Source organism: Ascaphus truei, chromosome 7, assembly GCF_040206685.1.
Source record: "Ascaphus truei isolate aAscTru1 chromosome 7, aAscTru1.hap1, whole genome shotgun sequence".
Taxonomy (NCBI): Eukaryota; Metazoa; Chordata; class Amphibia; order Anura; family Ascaphidae; genus Ascaphus; species Ascaphus truei.
Window position 1 is genome coordinate 70,836,500 of NC_134489.1, and position 16,471 is coordinate 70,852,970.

General features: G+C 38.9%; 1 protein-coding gene across 1 annotated transcript in view; it reads right to left on the minus strand.

Moving 5' to 3' along the window:
* AGPS (alkylglycerone phosphate synthase) overlaps window positions 1–16,471 on the minus strand; it is a 157,447-nt gene that overhangs the window by 94,452 nt on the left and 46,524 nt on the right. The window contains exons 3-8 of the mRNA XM_075608988.1: window positions 8,679–8,769; window positions 7,485–7,605; window positions 6,257–6,331; window positions 4,196–4,267; window positions 3,648–3,727; window positions 436–516 (exon numbers count right to left, since the gene is read on the minus strand). Of these exons, the coding sequence (XP_075465103.1) occupies window positions 436–516; window positions 3,648–3,727; window positions 4,196–4,267; window positions 6,257–6,331; window positions 7,485–7,605; window positions 8,679–8,769 (520 nt within the window). The remainder of the gene's footprint in view (window positions 1–435; window positions 517–3,647; window positions 3,728–4,195; window positions 4,268–6,256; window positions 6,332–7,484; window positions 7,606–8,678; window positions 8,770–16,471) is intronic.

The window sequence follows — 16,471 nt, forward strand, 5'->3', positions numbered from 1 at the left end:
TAATACCAAGTGGTGCGTACAATAGATGCATGCATCCAGAGGTCCTAAAACCTTGGTCTGCTTTAAGACCCTTCCGTAAAATATGAGGAAATGTGTTGCACTAGGAAAGTTGCAAAGGGAATTAAATACAAGGGTCACCCACTACTAATTTAAAACTTTATGATGGACACTAGCAGATTTTACTCATGAACAGGGTATGAAGTTCTCCAATAAACAATCTATCCTAACACCTCATTTACCATGATATTTTTTCATTCAGGATCCACTGATTCATTTCCCTGTCGTATTATGCTGTTGGTCACAGAAAAATGATGCATGAATAATGTATAACATATTTTTTTTGTAAGAGAATAAGAATCCCATATTTTGTGAGCAGATTTTAAATCAGGTAAACAAAGAAACAGAGGAACCGTGTAATACTCTTATGCACATTACCTGTTTCTCTAAATCCTGACCAATTATACCAGCTTCTATGTGGGCAGTTAAATTCTTCTCATCTATCCACAGTATCCTGTTCTGTGGAGCAAAAAATACAAGGCATTAGAAAATTTACTGGGGACTTCTAGAAATCAAACAAACATTCAGCAAAATAATATGTGCCATGATTAATTCAAAGGAGAGATCCATATCAGAATTTGCTATGCATTGAAATCTCATTGTAAAGATGAGATCATATAATGTCGTATAGGTCCTTATTTACTCTGCAGCATTCTGGAATAAGAACATTTCTGGTGCTGGAAGGCATCTTATGGCCCATTCAAGCAGAAAACTCCTTAGTAAACAAAAAAAAAAAGACCAGAATATTTTACCCACTTGCTACTATTATTTTGCACCCTTCCTCCTCAAGGATACGAGTTTAAAATAGGATTTCTGAATGAACCAGACAAGATGACTTGTGTTATGGTAGCCTGCAGTATACTGTAAAAAAGCCACTTGATTATACTTCTGCAGGTCTCCTGCCTAGAGAGAGCCTGGTGAGAGCTGGAGGACAGAAAAATCAGGTCAGTAAAGGACAACGGTAAAGAGGGCAGGTTAAAACCCGAAAAACATATTTCCCTTAGTACACCTTTGAGAGTTTAAAACCGAGATACTTAAATTCCCTGCTACTTTGGTTTGCTGTCCAAGAAAGTCTGTTTTTACTTTCTGAAAAGCCATAGAGTAGGTTGATTCATGACATCGTCAGAGCAAATAATTTGAAAGGACCCAGAATATTTGGTATGTTAGAATTATAATTCTATGAGATTAGTACTTAATTTGTGGTATTGCATACTGATTTGAGCATGTTCTGCACAGTCTTTTCTTTTAACGGTCTAAAGACAATATTCTGCACATATAGACACACAGGAGGTGACATTTTGTTGACCTTGCTTATTTCTCAAGCAATTCCTCAAAATATATTCGGAGACAATACAAGGAGCTTTCAAAATAATTATTTATCCCAAGGGCAGTACAACCGACACAGGGTCATCCCTTAGGCCTCAATTATACCAGAAACTGCAAAGCGATCCGGTGATGTCATCGTAGCGACGCTACATGTGCACATGCAGAAGCGATTTGTAGCACTACTGCAGAGGAGAAATGACCAGTTCATCACTTCCTGGTTTGTTTAAGATGCACTGTGATTGGCCTTGCCAAATCACGTGATGCGGCCGTCGCTTGCGAAAAACAAAATCTCAAATCTCTTCATGAGACAGAAGCTTTGCAGTACGTCGCGGCACTACCGTCGCGATTGGCACGTGCGCTTTCATTGCTTCGTTTTGAAGCTGCGCGGCGTGGCGCGCAATTTCTGGTATAATCACGGCCTTAAGGTTGCAGGAACAGATATTTTACCAGCATCAAAGGAAAAGGTTCTTTACAGCGAGGGAAGATAAAGAGGCAATACAAGCCATTTTTTAAATACAGGATTGAAGCAGGGGGTCTCTGGAGCCGAACTCCATTAGTCACCATGAGCAATGAATTCCACCCATTAAAAGGGGCAATCCAAGGCGTTTATTTTTTTTATTTTTCATTTTTTAATACCGGTTTGAAGCAGGGGGTATCCTGAACCCCTTGCTTCGGAGGTACTTACCTCCCATCCTAGCTCCGGTGGGTGCCGGTAGCCACTCCTGGGTTGAGTATATGGCTGCTTTTCAAAGCTCTCGCACCTCGTGGGCCAATAGGAAGCCGTGACATCATCTGGTGCTGGCTTCCTATTGGCCCGTGTGACATGGCGCTATAAATTGCAGGAGATACCGGCACCCCTTCGGAGTTAAGCATCTCTGGAAGCAGGGGGGTCTCCGGAGCTGAAATGAACGGTATTCAAATTCGTAAAACCCCTGCTTCAAACCAGTATTAAAAAAATGAAAAATAAAAATTAAGCTGCTTGGTTTGCTCCTTTAAAGGGTGGAATTCATTACCTGTAGAGATTGTGATGGCAGATACAATAGGCATCTTAAAAAAAGGGGGTTGGTCCTCTTTTTAGAAAGGAAAGGAATACAGGGATATACCAAATAAGTATACATGGTAAGGATGTTGATCTGATTGCCATTTTTAGACAAGAAGAAGTTTATTTCTCTCCTTATGAGACATCATTGGATGATGTTTCACTGGGGTTTATTATTGGCCTTCCTGTGGATCAATATACTATAAATACAAATATAGCGAGGGAGAAAGCAGAAAGATAGGCAAATAGGAAAGAACAGAAGGATAAAATAATAAGAGAGTGGAAGAATAAAAGATAAGATAATAAGTAAGACCGAGAGGGCAGAAGGCCAGGAGTATGAGGTTTACATGACTATAAGAGGAACTAATCCTACTTACGCCGGGATACACTAACCTCTGATACATGTTATCACACGGAGATCCCGCATTAACAGCCTTTGACATAGACGGCAGTTAACATGGAATTGCTGTGCAATAACCTATATTTTAAGGTTTGTGAACCAGCCCCTTAGTGACTCGATGCGGGAAGTCTTTGCGCTAATTTGTGAATCTGATTAATTTCTGGATATTTGGACCTGGCGAAAAAGTCACAAAGATGTGAAACATCGCCAGAAATCACCAACTGCGAATATCTGAATATTGCAAAAATGTTGCAAAGTATTAGAATATTGGCAATTTTTGCACAAGTAAATCGAGAAGTTCTCATTTTGTAATCTGCAAATCAACATTTAGCAAATTCACAAATGTCTTTAAAAATGTGCAGATCATTTCAAGTGAATTGGGACAGATCCACACATCTCTAATTGTGACATACTGTACTTAACCTTTCCCCCCATTTTTGTTACATGATCTCTAGTTATAATTTAGGGACAGTCCCTCTTAGGACCAACGTGAGCTAATAATTGCAGTAGCATGTTCTATAGGTTAAAGGGACATCATTTTTAGACCCCAAAGAAAAGAAAAAAGTATTTTTAAATACATTTTTAAACCAAATGCACTGGAATATTTATACAATCTTTACCCAATCTCTTGGGTAAAGACTGTTTGTAATCTATGAGCATAGAGATTGTTTATTTATTTTCATGTTAAGTGGACATTTTAATTTAGGGGCAATTGAGTTTTTCTAAGGAAGCCAATTACATTATAAGAAGTGGCTTTAAAAAGAAAATCACTGTAAAAGAGACATGAACACTGTTCGAGAACATTTCTAGGTCCTTCCCACACACCATTTGTGAAGTATCCAATGAAACAATGGTTCTGGTCTCATCTTCCGGACACTCCAGTGCATTAGAGACACTTGTTCCACCTGCCAAACAGACACATCAATTATATATTTTGCAGGACATAAATCACTATAGCACACAGGTATTCTCCTCTGGTGCTGCTATGGAATATATAATTGCATACATTAGTGTGAAAATCATTGTCAAGTTTAAGAACCTAAATAACTCCTCAGTGATATAAATGCAGATGTTATTGGCATTCCCAAATAGAACTAATATTTAACTTTGCAAACGTACTCCAAATAACAGAGCTGACCAGATATCTGCCAATGAAAGGGTTACAATTGCTGCTGTTGTGCGTATTTTCTTACGTTCAAGCAGTTGCAACAGGATTGGGTTTCTATTTCTCTAAAAAATTTGTTTCAAAAATAAAATAAAGGTATCACAAAGAAACCGCAGTAGCACTGAAGGGATTAGAAATTACTGTACTTGGAATAGGGATTAAGTTATTACGGATTCATTTGTGTATTGTAAAACCGTTCTGTACCTACCTCCAAATGGTATAACACAAACATTATGTTTACAGGCCAGATCCACAACTCTTGCAACATCATCATGACAATCTGTTGAAAGACAAATTGGAAGATACGATTTAGACATAAGTAATTGAGTCAATGAACTGCCCCCATTAAACAATTATCTCATGGAAGAGCCAGCCGTACAAATAGGTTAAATTATGGATCAACAAACCATATAGTTATTCAATTAAAGGAGCAATTCAAGCACTTAAAAAAAAAAAATCTTTTAAAAAATTTTTTGTTTACACAGGATTGAAGCAGGGGGTCTCCGAAGCTGAGCCCTATTAGTTTGAGCTCTCGGGACCCCATGCTTTCCGAGATACAGGCCAATAGGAAGCCGAACTCGATGACGTCATGGCTTCCTATTGGCCCGCAGGGCGCAATAGCTTTGAGACATGGCCATTACATTATCCCTACTAACCAAGCAGAACGGCTACCGGCACATACTACATGGAGGTAAGTAAATAAAGTGCTTGGGTTGCCGCTTTAAGATTATGGATCATCAAAATGGTGATTCGAATCATCTGCGTTATCCTGCAAACACCTGAGCCACTAAAACTTTTCAAAACAAAGTATAAAGTCCTCAAAATCAACCCTCTATTCCGATTCTTTATTTCATAGTTTCACAGAGATATATAATATACTAAACAAGTTCTATATCTGCAGCAAAACTGGGGGCAAAATCAACTGCCTCGGATTTAGCAGATCAAGTATTCAAAATTTCTTTCAATAGATGTATTTTTGCTGGGATAAACAAGGTGCAGGTTTTGGGTCCCAGTTTTGCAATTGGAAGACTAGTTTCAAATCCCCTTATTTCTAGGTTGACAACAACTTTCAATTTCCAGGCAAATTGTGACCAATAGAAAGAAAAAGTGGCAAATTGTAGGCGTCACACAAAATAAAATAAGAGTAACCTGTAAGTACAGTACCTTATGTTACTAGAACGTATACCTTAACTGGAAACAAATGCTACAGTGTATGAGGAGTGGATTAGGAGGAGGATGGTTGCTAGCTAACATTTACAAGCCAAATTGTCTAGATTATCACTTTTGTAGCACTTGACAACATCCCTTGCAAGCATTTAATTTGGATTTAAGGAATTGATGTTTCAAGCGCAATTGCATAAAACAGCAATACAATTAAGCCAGCTAATATTTAACAGTCTTTGTTTGTGGTTAATTAATGTACAATGGCTAATTTGACCATTTCGAATGGGCCCTAAGCTATTTGTAACGTGAGATAGTGCAATTAAATAGCAATAGTGATAATGGAGTGTTTAATAATATTTAACCATTACTGCTATGTAATTTGAAATTACTAAAGTGCTAATTACTACTTTGAGTCACAATACTGCTTAATTGGCATTGCCTAATCACTAGAGGAAACATGGATGTCTAACAGCCCATTTCACATGGACAGTGGAATCACCTTGTTGTCAACATAAAGCACATGGTTATTTAACAGGATTAACTATAGTGTTCATTATTCCAGCGATATCACCACCCTGTTCATTGAGGGCTCTATTAGAAAGCACAGCAAAAGGAGACCATTTCTAATCGTTTGCGGAGCAAGAAAAAAAAAAAAGAGGAGTGAGAATGCAGACCCAGGAGAGACTGTGAACCAATATATACACATTTTAGTAGCATAACTCAATTGTTTAAGGCTGCTTCAGTAAACAAAATAAAGATCTGATCATCTTAAATCATGGGGTGCTTGTACTAAACCTATGTCTTGTCATGCCCCGTATAAATCATAAATAACAAAACTGGCAAAGTAATGCTGAATTAAATGCTCATATCTTTATTTCTGGAGATGTACAATGTGCCAGTGTTATTTATGCTTCAGTAATCACTCCATATTAGTGTTGATATTGCTATATTTTTGACCTTATTGTTTCTTAATGTGGTGTTGGTTATTTCATCATTTAACAAATCTTAAGAAAAAAAAAAAAAAAATATTGTGTATTCTCTCTTACATTGCTTTATTATTTTGTAGTAAATGCACATGGTTGCTCAATATATTTTATATACTTACTTGGCCACACAACGATGTCTGGGATCCTTTTAAACATGCCTTCCCGGAGAGCAAAGATTTCATGTAGGCAATGACCTGTGAAAGGAAACACATAAAGCACACAGGATTCTGGGAGAGGTGGAGTTTTAGATTTATGATACGGCCCAAACAAAAGGTTGAAAACCCAATCCTAGCTCACACACACACCTCCTCCCCAGGCGCCAACCTTCACTAAACACAAAATGCACACTCAGTGCTCGCTAAACTCACTCGAGGTGCTTCAGGCCCTCCTGTGTGTTTATTAGAGGATGTATAACTCCATCATCCAATGGTGCTACGTGAAAAAGTGCAGCTATTTTTCACTATGTTAATCCAACATCAAAACAAATAGATTACGCTGGACTGAGGTGGTAGTTTACTCCTTAAATATTTTTTTGTTTTTTTTAAGTGGGTGAAGTCAGGGAAAATTCGAATGTCAACGCTTCTGTTAACCATTGTCAAGTCACTATCTGTGACTCAAGAACCCAAAAATAGATGGTAGGTTCTTCAGTGCAAAGACAGACTGTGTCTGAGTGCCATGTATTCAGAAGTCAGATAAGAAAAGTTATTATCATAACTATTGTAACAACACAGATCTTATTTTTCCATGGTCATGTGAATAAACTAATGAGATTTGAGTTAAGACAACTTGGGTTGATCAAAACGTAACTATAGTCAGATGTGACTATGAAGAGCAGACATATAAGCTACTTCTTTGATTTATCACGTAACTCCTTGTATTGCTGTCCGTCAACTAAAAGGTATCGCAACCTGCAAAGAAAATAATTTCCCCTAGATAGTTATGACTCCTTTAATTCTAGATGACAGCAAAGTAAACGTAGGCTGCGATTATAGCAGGCGCGACGTTGCGTGCGATTTCGCACGCTGCGAGAACAAAGTGCAGCAGCTGTTACGGGCCAGCCATAGTACACACGGGCGCAATGCAGAGCAACCGCGCAGCAGATTTTTAAAAAGACAATACTATTTTGCTTTTTCGTGCGGTCGCCGCATCACATGAACGGTTCAGCCAATGAGGGCGAACCAGCCTGGTGACACGTCCGCCCCGCCTCCCCAATCTCCTCCAGCTCAGTTCACCTATCGCTCGGGCGACAGGCGCGCACAATGCCATGCGCTCCGTCGCACCTACTATAAACTTAGCCTTATACCAACATTTAGAAAACAGAAAAATAGCACGAGATCCTCATCTTACCATGAGCTCGGAAAACTCTATCTTCAGCTTCTTGGGAATACGAAACGCCGGTGGCTTTAACGCCTTGGAGAAATGCCTCATTTACAACAGCTGGTGGTGCATCACTCACATTTAAAGATGCCTAATCAAGAAACAATGGTATGTTAAAAAAGGGAGTAATGTATGCAGTGTTCATGTCATTTGAAACCAAAACGTTTAAAGAACCATTGAATATAATGTCTGAACGAACAATATAAGCTTCCAAGAACAGATCAATATTCTTCCAACGGTCTGGTATTGCTCAAGATGGTGGGAAACGATTACGAACAAAAACGATCAACGTCTGGTTGTAGCCTATAGATGTATCAAAAAGGTACTGCAGCAAAGCATGTTAAAATATGAATAACCTTCTTAAAGATAATAGATAATGAGCCACACTAAGCAGTCTTGTGCCATAGGACAGCTTTCAGTGCTGGAAGACACCTTACGACCCATTCAAGTAAATGGGCTATATAGGGTCTTCCAGCGTGGAAAGGGGTCTTATGGCAAAAGACTGCTGAGAAAATATAGGCCTGTATGCTGCGACACATGATCATCCTGTTTCAATGACATTACTGACGTTCCCACTCTACTCCCAATTAAAGACAACACCAGCTCTCTATTTTGCAGACATTATTTTAATGTTGCATTAGAGATTGAATTGTGATACACTTTGCCCTATAGTTTTTGGACTGGTCTTTGTAATACCCAAACTTGCAGCGCTTTGAATGATCTAAATGTGCTGCCTGATTTTTATGTTATTTTAGTGTTGTGAAACATTTAGCTGCGTATGTTTGTCTCAGTGGTTACAAAACACCTGTTGGGTTATAAATTATCTTGGGATCATATATAAAGGCACCTATAACAAAGAAAGCTTTATGGCTCTACTTGCATTGGTAATAAAAACATGCACTCAAACCACTTCAAAACCTCTTGGAAGGGCAGTTACCCATGCAAAGAGATGGTGGCTCTTCAGGCGCTGAAAGTGTTAATTCTATTCAAGATTCAAATACAGGATAGATTATCACTCATCAAACACATAATGAGGCCTCCTTAGCACGGGAGATCCAGGGCAAATGTCCCCATTAATTCTGTTATAAACTCCTGACCACCTACTTCACAAAACAGTGTTTGAGAATCCATGGTTGCAAGCAAGTTTCTCATCTCTATACTCACTCTGGAGGTAGTTTTGTGATCCAAACTAGCCCCAAAAGTCTTCTCCATCCATTCTCTTAAAGCTGGCAGCACCATACCACTCAGTCTGTACCTGAAAAAGGAAATGTGTGAACATCAGCATGTCAACATTTTAATAATGTATTGCAGAAATATGAATTATTCCAAGATCTCAGACCCTCGTTATCAGGATTGACTGCACTCAGACATTATTTTGTGTTTCCTCGCCTTTGACAATATGATTACTGCTTTGTCTTATGAGTGCATAATGCCAGCACCTTTCAATTTACCTCTGCAAAGACATCCTAAGTTCATTCACAACATTAATTATTCCATCAAAATAAAACGTGTATGTGAATAGTTAGGAATAAAGTAGAGCCGTTTCCTACATTACTGGCACCAACCGTGGCTAAACAATTAGTTTTAGTTTAGGCCAGCTCCCTTTATAAAGAAGAAATACCAGCTACTCAGTTAAAAAAAGGAAATTCCCGTGACTGGCGGATAGCAACATAATTCAGGTTAAATACATTAGGAAAAAGTCAAAGAAGCCCCAGAGAAGGGTTCAACTGAGAAAATCAAAATGTAGGGAATTATGCATCAATGAACAAAAAAGTTTAATTTGCATCATTCGGCTCATTCTCCATATGTATGAAGTGTGTGTAGGAGCTTCTTCCATTTGGCAGTGAGCAAGAGGTTAACAGCAGCACAAACCCTGCTCTTTCATACAGTATGGACTTCTCCCCTAATTGCCCCAAAGCCAATCTCCACATAGCTAACTTACCAAACATCACAATGCACCTTCAGTCATTCACAGTATGGGATGCAGTCACAATAGTGCAATTTGTATCCTTTTTATAGCAATACCCCAAATTTGCTCTTCATGTGGCACTCAGACTTTGCTCAGATTCTTATTCAACGTGAGATTATGTGACATTACTCCTTGAAATCCAGGAAGATGATTGCATGTCAAATACATATAAAAGTCACACAGAAGGAAACCCAGTGCAGAGTACCAGCTCTTCTTTTCCATGTGCCATTTTATGTTGTGTGTTTATAGATGTGAACCTATGTGAAAGGAGGGGTGTAGCGGGAGAAGCGGGAGGAGGAGAGGGGAGGAGCAGGAGGGGGGGAGGAGAGAGGGGGGGAGGAGAGAGGGGGAGAGGAGAGGGAGGAGGGGGAGGGAGGAGGGGGGGAGAGGGGAGAGGAGAGGGAAGAGAGAGAGGAGGGGGGGGAGAGGCGAGTGGGGGGAAGTTGGGCGGGGAGGGGGGAATGAGTGGCGTGGGGAGGAGGAAGAGAGGGGCGAGAAGTTGCCGGTACACTCGCGACGAAACGCGTAAGGGCGCTATCTACAAGCACCAGGTGCTTTGCTCATTGAGCTTTTGCTGGACTGGAAGGGAACTTTCTTGCTGCGGAACGAAAGGAGCGTGAGCTGTTCTAGCCGGGGGGCTGTTGAAGTGGACGCGCATCACGCCGGAGATACCCGGCGGCACAGTGAGAGATATACACGCTGCAGCCACGAGACTGCTGTTCCTGACCAACAGAATGACCATTGGTGTTCTTGTTCGATGCGCATGTCCTATCTTATTTCTATGAGTTTTTTTATTTTAGCTCGTGATTAATAAACCTCTACTATTTTACACTATGGAGCCCGCGCTGTTCTCTTGTTTTATAGAAGAATCGTGGAAGGTGGTTGTTTCCTGTGGATAGCTGCTCGGGTGTTCCAGTGTTTTTTATTATCTTTTCAGGTTTATTTTATTTGTTTGCATCTTTGGCCTTATTCCTTGTGTTTTTTCCTAGTGTTTCCCATTCCCATCCTTTTTCCTTGTTGCCATATATGTTGTTTGTTTGTTTGTTTAGGTTGAGTAATATTGTGTATATTATCAGCTACTATACTTCTCTCTCATCCATATCTGTACCCAGTTCCAATACCTAGCAATAGGCGCTGTGATCTATATATCTATATCTATACATATATCTATACATATACATACTGCATCAAGCATTGAACTAAAACTATTGTGTCTTTCCCAACATAACTATTCTCTGAGTCTCATGCAGCAATCGGTGCAAAACATTGGCAAAGTATCTTGATGCATTGGTACCATAAGCTTCAGTGATATCCGTGCATACCCCCATCATACCTCTAACCACGTTCAATGTAAGACACAAGAGAATGTGTTCTGTAAGATTTAACAAACCCAACGAGAAAGACAATGACCACGCCAAAATATTACATTACAGTTTCCAGCAGACTGTTTTTTTTCTATTCTAATTTACAAGGAGTCTCGCCAGCTCTCTCTTTCTGCACTAAGATCAAACATACCAAACGTATATGCAGTCCCGTGTGGCTAGTGCCTGAAAAAGGTAGTTCTATTAAAAAGAAATCTGCCCAATTTCCAGCACATTTGATTATCGACTTAAAACGGCAACAATACTGTATATATATTGTAAATAACGCGATTTGAAAACAATTGAGGGAAAACGTTAACGCCACTCATGTGTGGCTGCACTGAATTGTGCCCTAAAATATAGGGCCATATGACACCTTCCAGTGCTAGAAAACACCATACAGCCATTCAATTAAATGGGGCAGGAGGTGGCTAATGGCATTGGAAGACGTTTTATGGAAAAATGCTGCGTAGTAAATATGGGTCTTAATCTGGCCCCTAAATTACCAAAGTGTCAATGAGCACCCAAAGGGCGACAAAGGGAGATGCTAGAAGGTGCTGCCAACCAATCAATGAATGAATGTTAATTAAAAAGCAAACAAGAGATGGAGAGATAGTCAGTGGGATGACCCAATAGAAAGCTGCAATATAATGTAATGATGATGATGATGTTGTGGCTTTCTTTTGGTTGCTGGAGTGGAAAGTTGACCTCAATGGGCCATGGCCATACTCTTTCACCCGCCAAATTTATGGATCAGATAATGGCCGATTTAACTCTTTGCGTGGCAGAGACAAACAATGCATTGACACGCAAAGGGTTAAGAGTTGAAATCTAAGTGTTGGCAGCCTTTTGTATGAGAAAAACAAATGGTTTGTAAACATTGTAAGCTTGTCTTGGCTACTTCCCTTAGCTTCTCACTTTTCTGTAATGCCATTTCCAGTGGATTACTGTAGGAGGACGAGCTCCGTTAACAGCACAAAGCACTCCATTCATTCTGCTCTGACAAGGAGGGATTAACGCATGTCTCTCAGTTGGGAAAATACACTTTTTTGATTTTCAAAGAAATTAAAAATGTATGATGGATGATTACATCGGATTAAGAAAGACAATTATATTAAAACATTGTTCACAAAATATTTAAAACCAGAGACAGAACATGGAACACAGACAGTGCTCAGTGCTACATCCTATGACACAAATACATGGTACAGTGCCTATAGATATATATGAACAAAAAACAAACAAAAGCGCAAGCTCCATAGCACGTAACTGAGTAAAAAATAAGGAACATTTATTTAAAAAATCAGCAACCCATAAGAATGTGCACTTACAGGATTTCAAACGGAACCATTCGTGGGAGAGAAATCTCTATTGTGGTCATCTGCGGTGGTAGGGTGAGTCCCAGGTTTGCAAACGAAGTCGCTGCAGTGTGACGAAACGCGTAGAGCTGTGACGTCATCGCGCTTGTGTTGGTGTATTTGGAGTCCCTAGCTTCCCTGCGCTCCGGCTGGCAGTAATTTCAAGTGTTAGCAATCATTTTATGAGGGAGCAAAGGACGTGCAGGCAATGGATGCCTTTATATCTTGCTGCCAATTGATGGTGAACCTGGGCTGTTTACATCCACTCTGCAAACCTGGGACTCACCCTACCACCGCAGATGACCACAATAGAGATTTCTCTCCCACGAATGGTTCTGTTTGAAATCCTGTAAGTGCACATTCTTATGGGTTGCTGATTTTTTAAATAAATGGACCTTATTTTTTACTCAGTTACGTGCTATGGAGCTTGCGCTTTTGTTTGTTTTTTGTTCATAGATTCCAAAAGTGGTTGGCTATACCACTCCCCTTAAAGCTGCAAAGGCGCTCCCTGGATCTTCTATTGAGACTATATTTCTCTCTGGATTTTTTGTTTGAGTGGAACATTCAATTTGGATATTCCTTTTTTTTCACTATCACATTATGGTTTGTAGATATTATTAGGTTAAATTGTGGTAATTTTAATTTATTTTAATATTTTAAATGTTATTATAATTTATAATTTATTAGGGTTATTTAACATCCTCTTTAGCGCTACTTAATTTTTGTGTTGTTTTTGATATATATATAGATATATATATCTATATATATATATATCTTTTGAATAAAATGGTCTTTTAGTTTAACTCTTTGGCCAAAGTGTTAAACTAAAAGACCATTTTATTCAAAAGATATATAGATATATATATATATATATATATATATATTTAGGCACTGTACTGTGTATTTGTGTCATAGGATGTAGCACTAAGCTCTGTCTGTGTTTCATGTTCTGTCTCTGGTTTTCAATATATATTGCCATGCTCAGTAGCACTCCACTTTGACACTTATACGCATAAATATATATTGTGGTTATTTTGGGGGTTCAATATGAGCTTGTAGGTGTTCTGTGTGTTTTGCAATTCTGTTCAGCTGTTCCTGGCTGATTTGGAGGGTGGCTCCTCCTTCCCAAGTTTGAAGCTCACCCCCACCCACTTTGAAATGGTTAAAAGCTCACTCCATCTCACCTTCCACACTCATGGGAACTTGCAGACAGTTTGATTGCGACAAATTTAATACAGAGTGCTTTTCCTGGTATTATACAGGTTAATAAGAGCTTCGATCAGACTTAGAACTATGCAACTAATTTTGACAGATGTATTATAAATCATTCTTCCTGGTAATGTACAGGTTATTAAGAATTTATATTAGTGTTAGGACCTTTGAGACGTGGTCTGCCTTGGAGTGGCTCAAGGGCTTACAACACTTTGGCCAAAGAGTTAAACTAAAAGACCATTTTATTCAAAAGATACACATATATATATATACATATATATATATATATATACATATATATATACATATATACATACATATATACATACATATATATATACATATATATATACATATATATATATATATATATATATATATACATACATATATATATATATATACATATATATATATATATATACATATATATATATATACATATATATATATTTAGGCACTGTACTGTGTATTTGTATTTGTGTCATAGGATGTAGCACTGAGCTCTGTCTGTGTTTCATGTTTTGTCTCTGGTTTTAAATATATATTGCCATGCTGAGTAGCACTCCACTTTGACACTTATACACATATATATATTGTGGTTATTTTGGGGGTTCAATATGAGCTTGTAGGGGTTCTGTGTTTTTTGTTCACAAAATAGCCTTTTTTGGTACATTTAGTGAGTGCCGCAGCCTGAAAAATAATGATTGAAAAGCACCGATCCCCTTCAGAAGCTTATACAAGTTTAACTCCTATAATGTTAGTATCTTGCCCCCTGAGCATGCCCAGCTCAGGGGAGAACTCCAGTTTAACCACCTGGAAACTTAACCTGTACAGTGCCGGGTGTCCAGAGGACAGATCACGATCCGGCTGGTGCCAAGATGCCAGTAACAGAAGTAATGCGGCCTCCACTTCTGTTTTAAGTGGGCTAGATGCCCTGTTGAAGTGGTCAATCCGATGTGCCCCATGAAAAACGAGCAAGTGCCCGTGACTTAGCCAGGTACGTCATAAGGGCACGGTAATAAAAAAATTAAAACAGTGCTGGAATGGGTAATAAATACGAGATCTCTTAAAGTAAAATGAAAAGAAAAATTATGAAAAGCAAAAAAGAATGGACGAACTGCTGCTCTAAACAGCATATACCAATGAACCGGGCATTTTATCAACACTGTAATTCAATTTGTATTATTTTGCCTTTACCTACACATTTCTTTGTTTTATTGAAAATGTCAAATGTGATTCCAAATGCTGGGTGGTGTCTATCATACACCGTCCCTCTCCCCCCTTCCACTAAGCATTTGTATTGCAAACTGGGGGTCAGAGAATAATGCTGATTCTCCTGTGCTAGTTTTACATAGAAGGAAGGAGAGAACAGGTTTCACATGTAACGCATGGCAAAGAAAACCACGGCTTTAAAACACAAATGGAAGAACACACACTTTAGACATATCTATATATGTGCACACACACGCACACAAACTGCAATAAATAAATAAACTTCAGAATGTGGTAGGTAACATTCCTCCACCCCCCTCCCCCCCCCCCCCCCAATATTATTGCAACGCCTAATCATTTCTTATTTACTATATGGACTTTCTTGTTCATCACCAAAAAAAAAAAAGAAGATTTAGCAGTTAATAGTAGTAAGCACTTTATTGTACCTCCATCTAATTCATTTTTGATCGGAACGGGTCTGCACCTCATAATATCCCTGTATGGTGGCACTGTAAGTGGAGGACACCCCCTTGTAACACTGCTGCTAAACACCTTAAAGCTCTTCACTCCCTGGGTGTTGCACAGTTGATTTAGATTATGCACTTCTGCTGAGGTCCTCATTAATTAATGACAGGCCAATAAAATCTAAACAGTGCATAGCTGGTTACTGACTGCAGTAAAGATAAAGTGTGCAGTGTTTTTCCTCTCCCCTCCTGTCTTCATTCTCCATGCGTTGTGCAGATCTTTCCTAGCACAGGACTTTCTGTAAGGCTGTTTGGTATGGGCAGAAAGAATATGGTCTCTAGGTTTTTATCTCCCGAGAGCCAGGCATTTTTGCATGGGAAAAACAGAGCTCTATTATTTTTTAATTGGTTGAGTCTTTAGTGAAAGGCTACGTGAAGTAAACATTGCTGCGAACTGAAGGCAGAGCAGTGGACAATCGTGCAATTAGAATCATTTTACTGTGGCCATCATTCATTTTCAGCTAGAGATAAGGCTGACCAATGGTAAGAGAGGAATGACATATCAGTCCTCAACACTTGAACCACCAGCTTATATATCTCAACTCTCCCTGGCTTGGGAATGAAGCAGGAAACTGGTTTTTCTTTGCTGAAAGATTTTTTCTGAAGCTGCAATAAATTTTACTAAATACCATTTTGTACTTTGGCTGTGGTTATCAGGGTTGTACTGTAATGGAGTAATGGAAAAGTGGATGTGCTGCTGCTTTATATACAAGGACTTACCGTAAATAAAAACAAAAGAAATACATATTGATGCTGTTGCATGTATAAAACAAACCAAATTGTTTTTCTGATCATGAATTCTAAACCTGCGGCGATACTATATTAACGTGTGTGTGTGTGTGTGTGTGTGTGTGTGTGTGTGTGTGTGTGTGTGTGTGTGTGTGTGTGTGTGTGTGTGTGTGTGTGTGTGTGTGGTGTGTGTGTGTGTGTGTGTTAGAGATTAAAACAAGATAGAATTAGGTTAAGCTTATGGTCGGTACTTTTCATGGTAGAGAGTTTAAAATGGAAAGATGGAAATGGTTTTGCTGAAACAAGATGCAAATAGGGTTGGTGCCTGTAATACATACAGAAAACCAGTAAATACATACAGAGTGATACAATATGGAAAAGTTTCAGACGTGTGTTCTTAGGGAATTAGATTTAGTAAGGCCACTATTGAAACTCTGAAGTCAGAAATTATATTTACTGTAAATTCACTTTATTCAGACTGCATTAAAAGATTATATTTCTCTGCCACATGTAAAAAAAATCTAAATTTCATTTATTATCTGGGTAAAGAATAAAATGTGTGTGGGGGGGGGGGGGGGAGGGGGGTGTG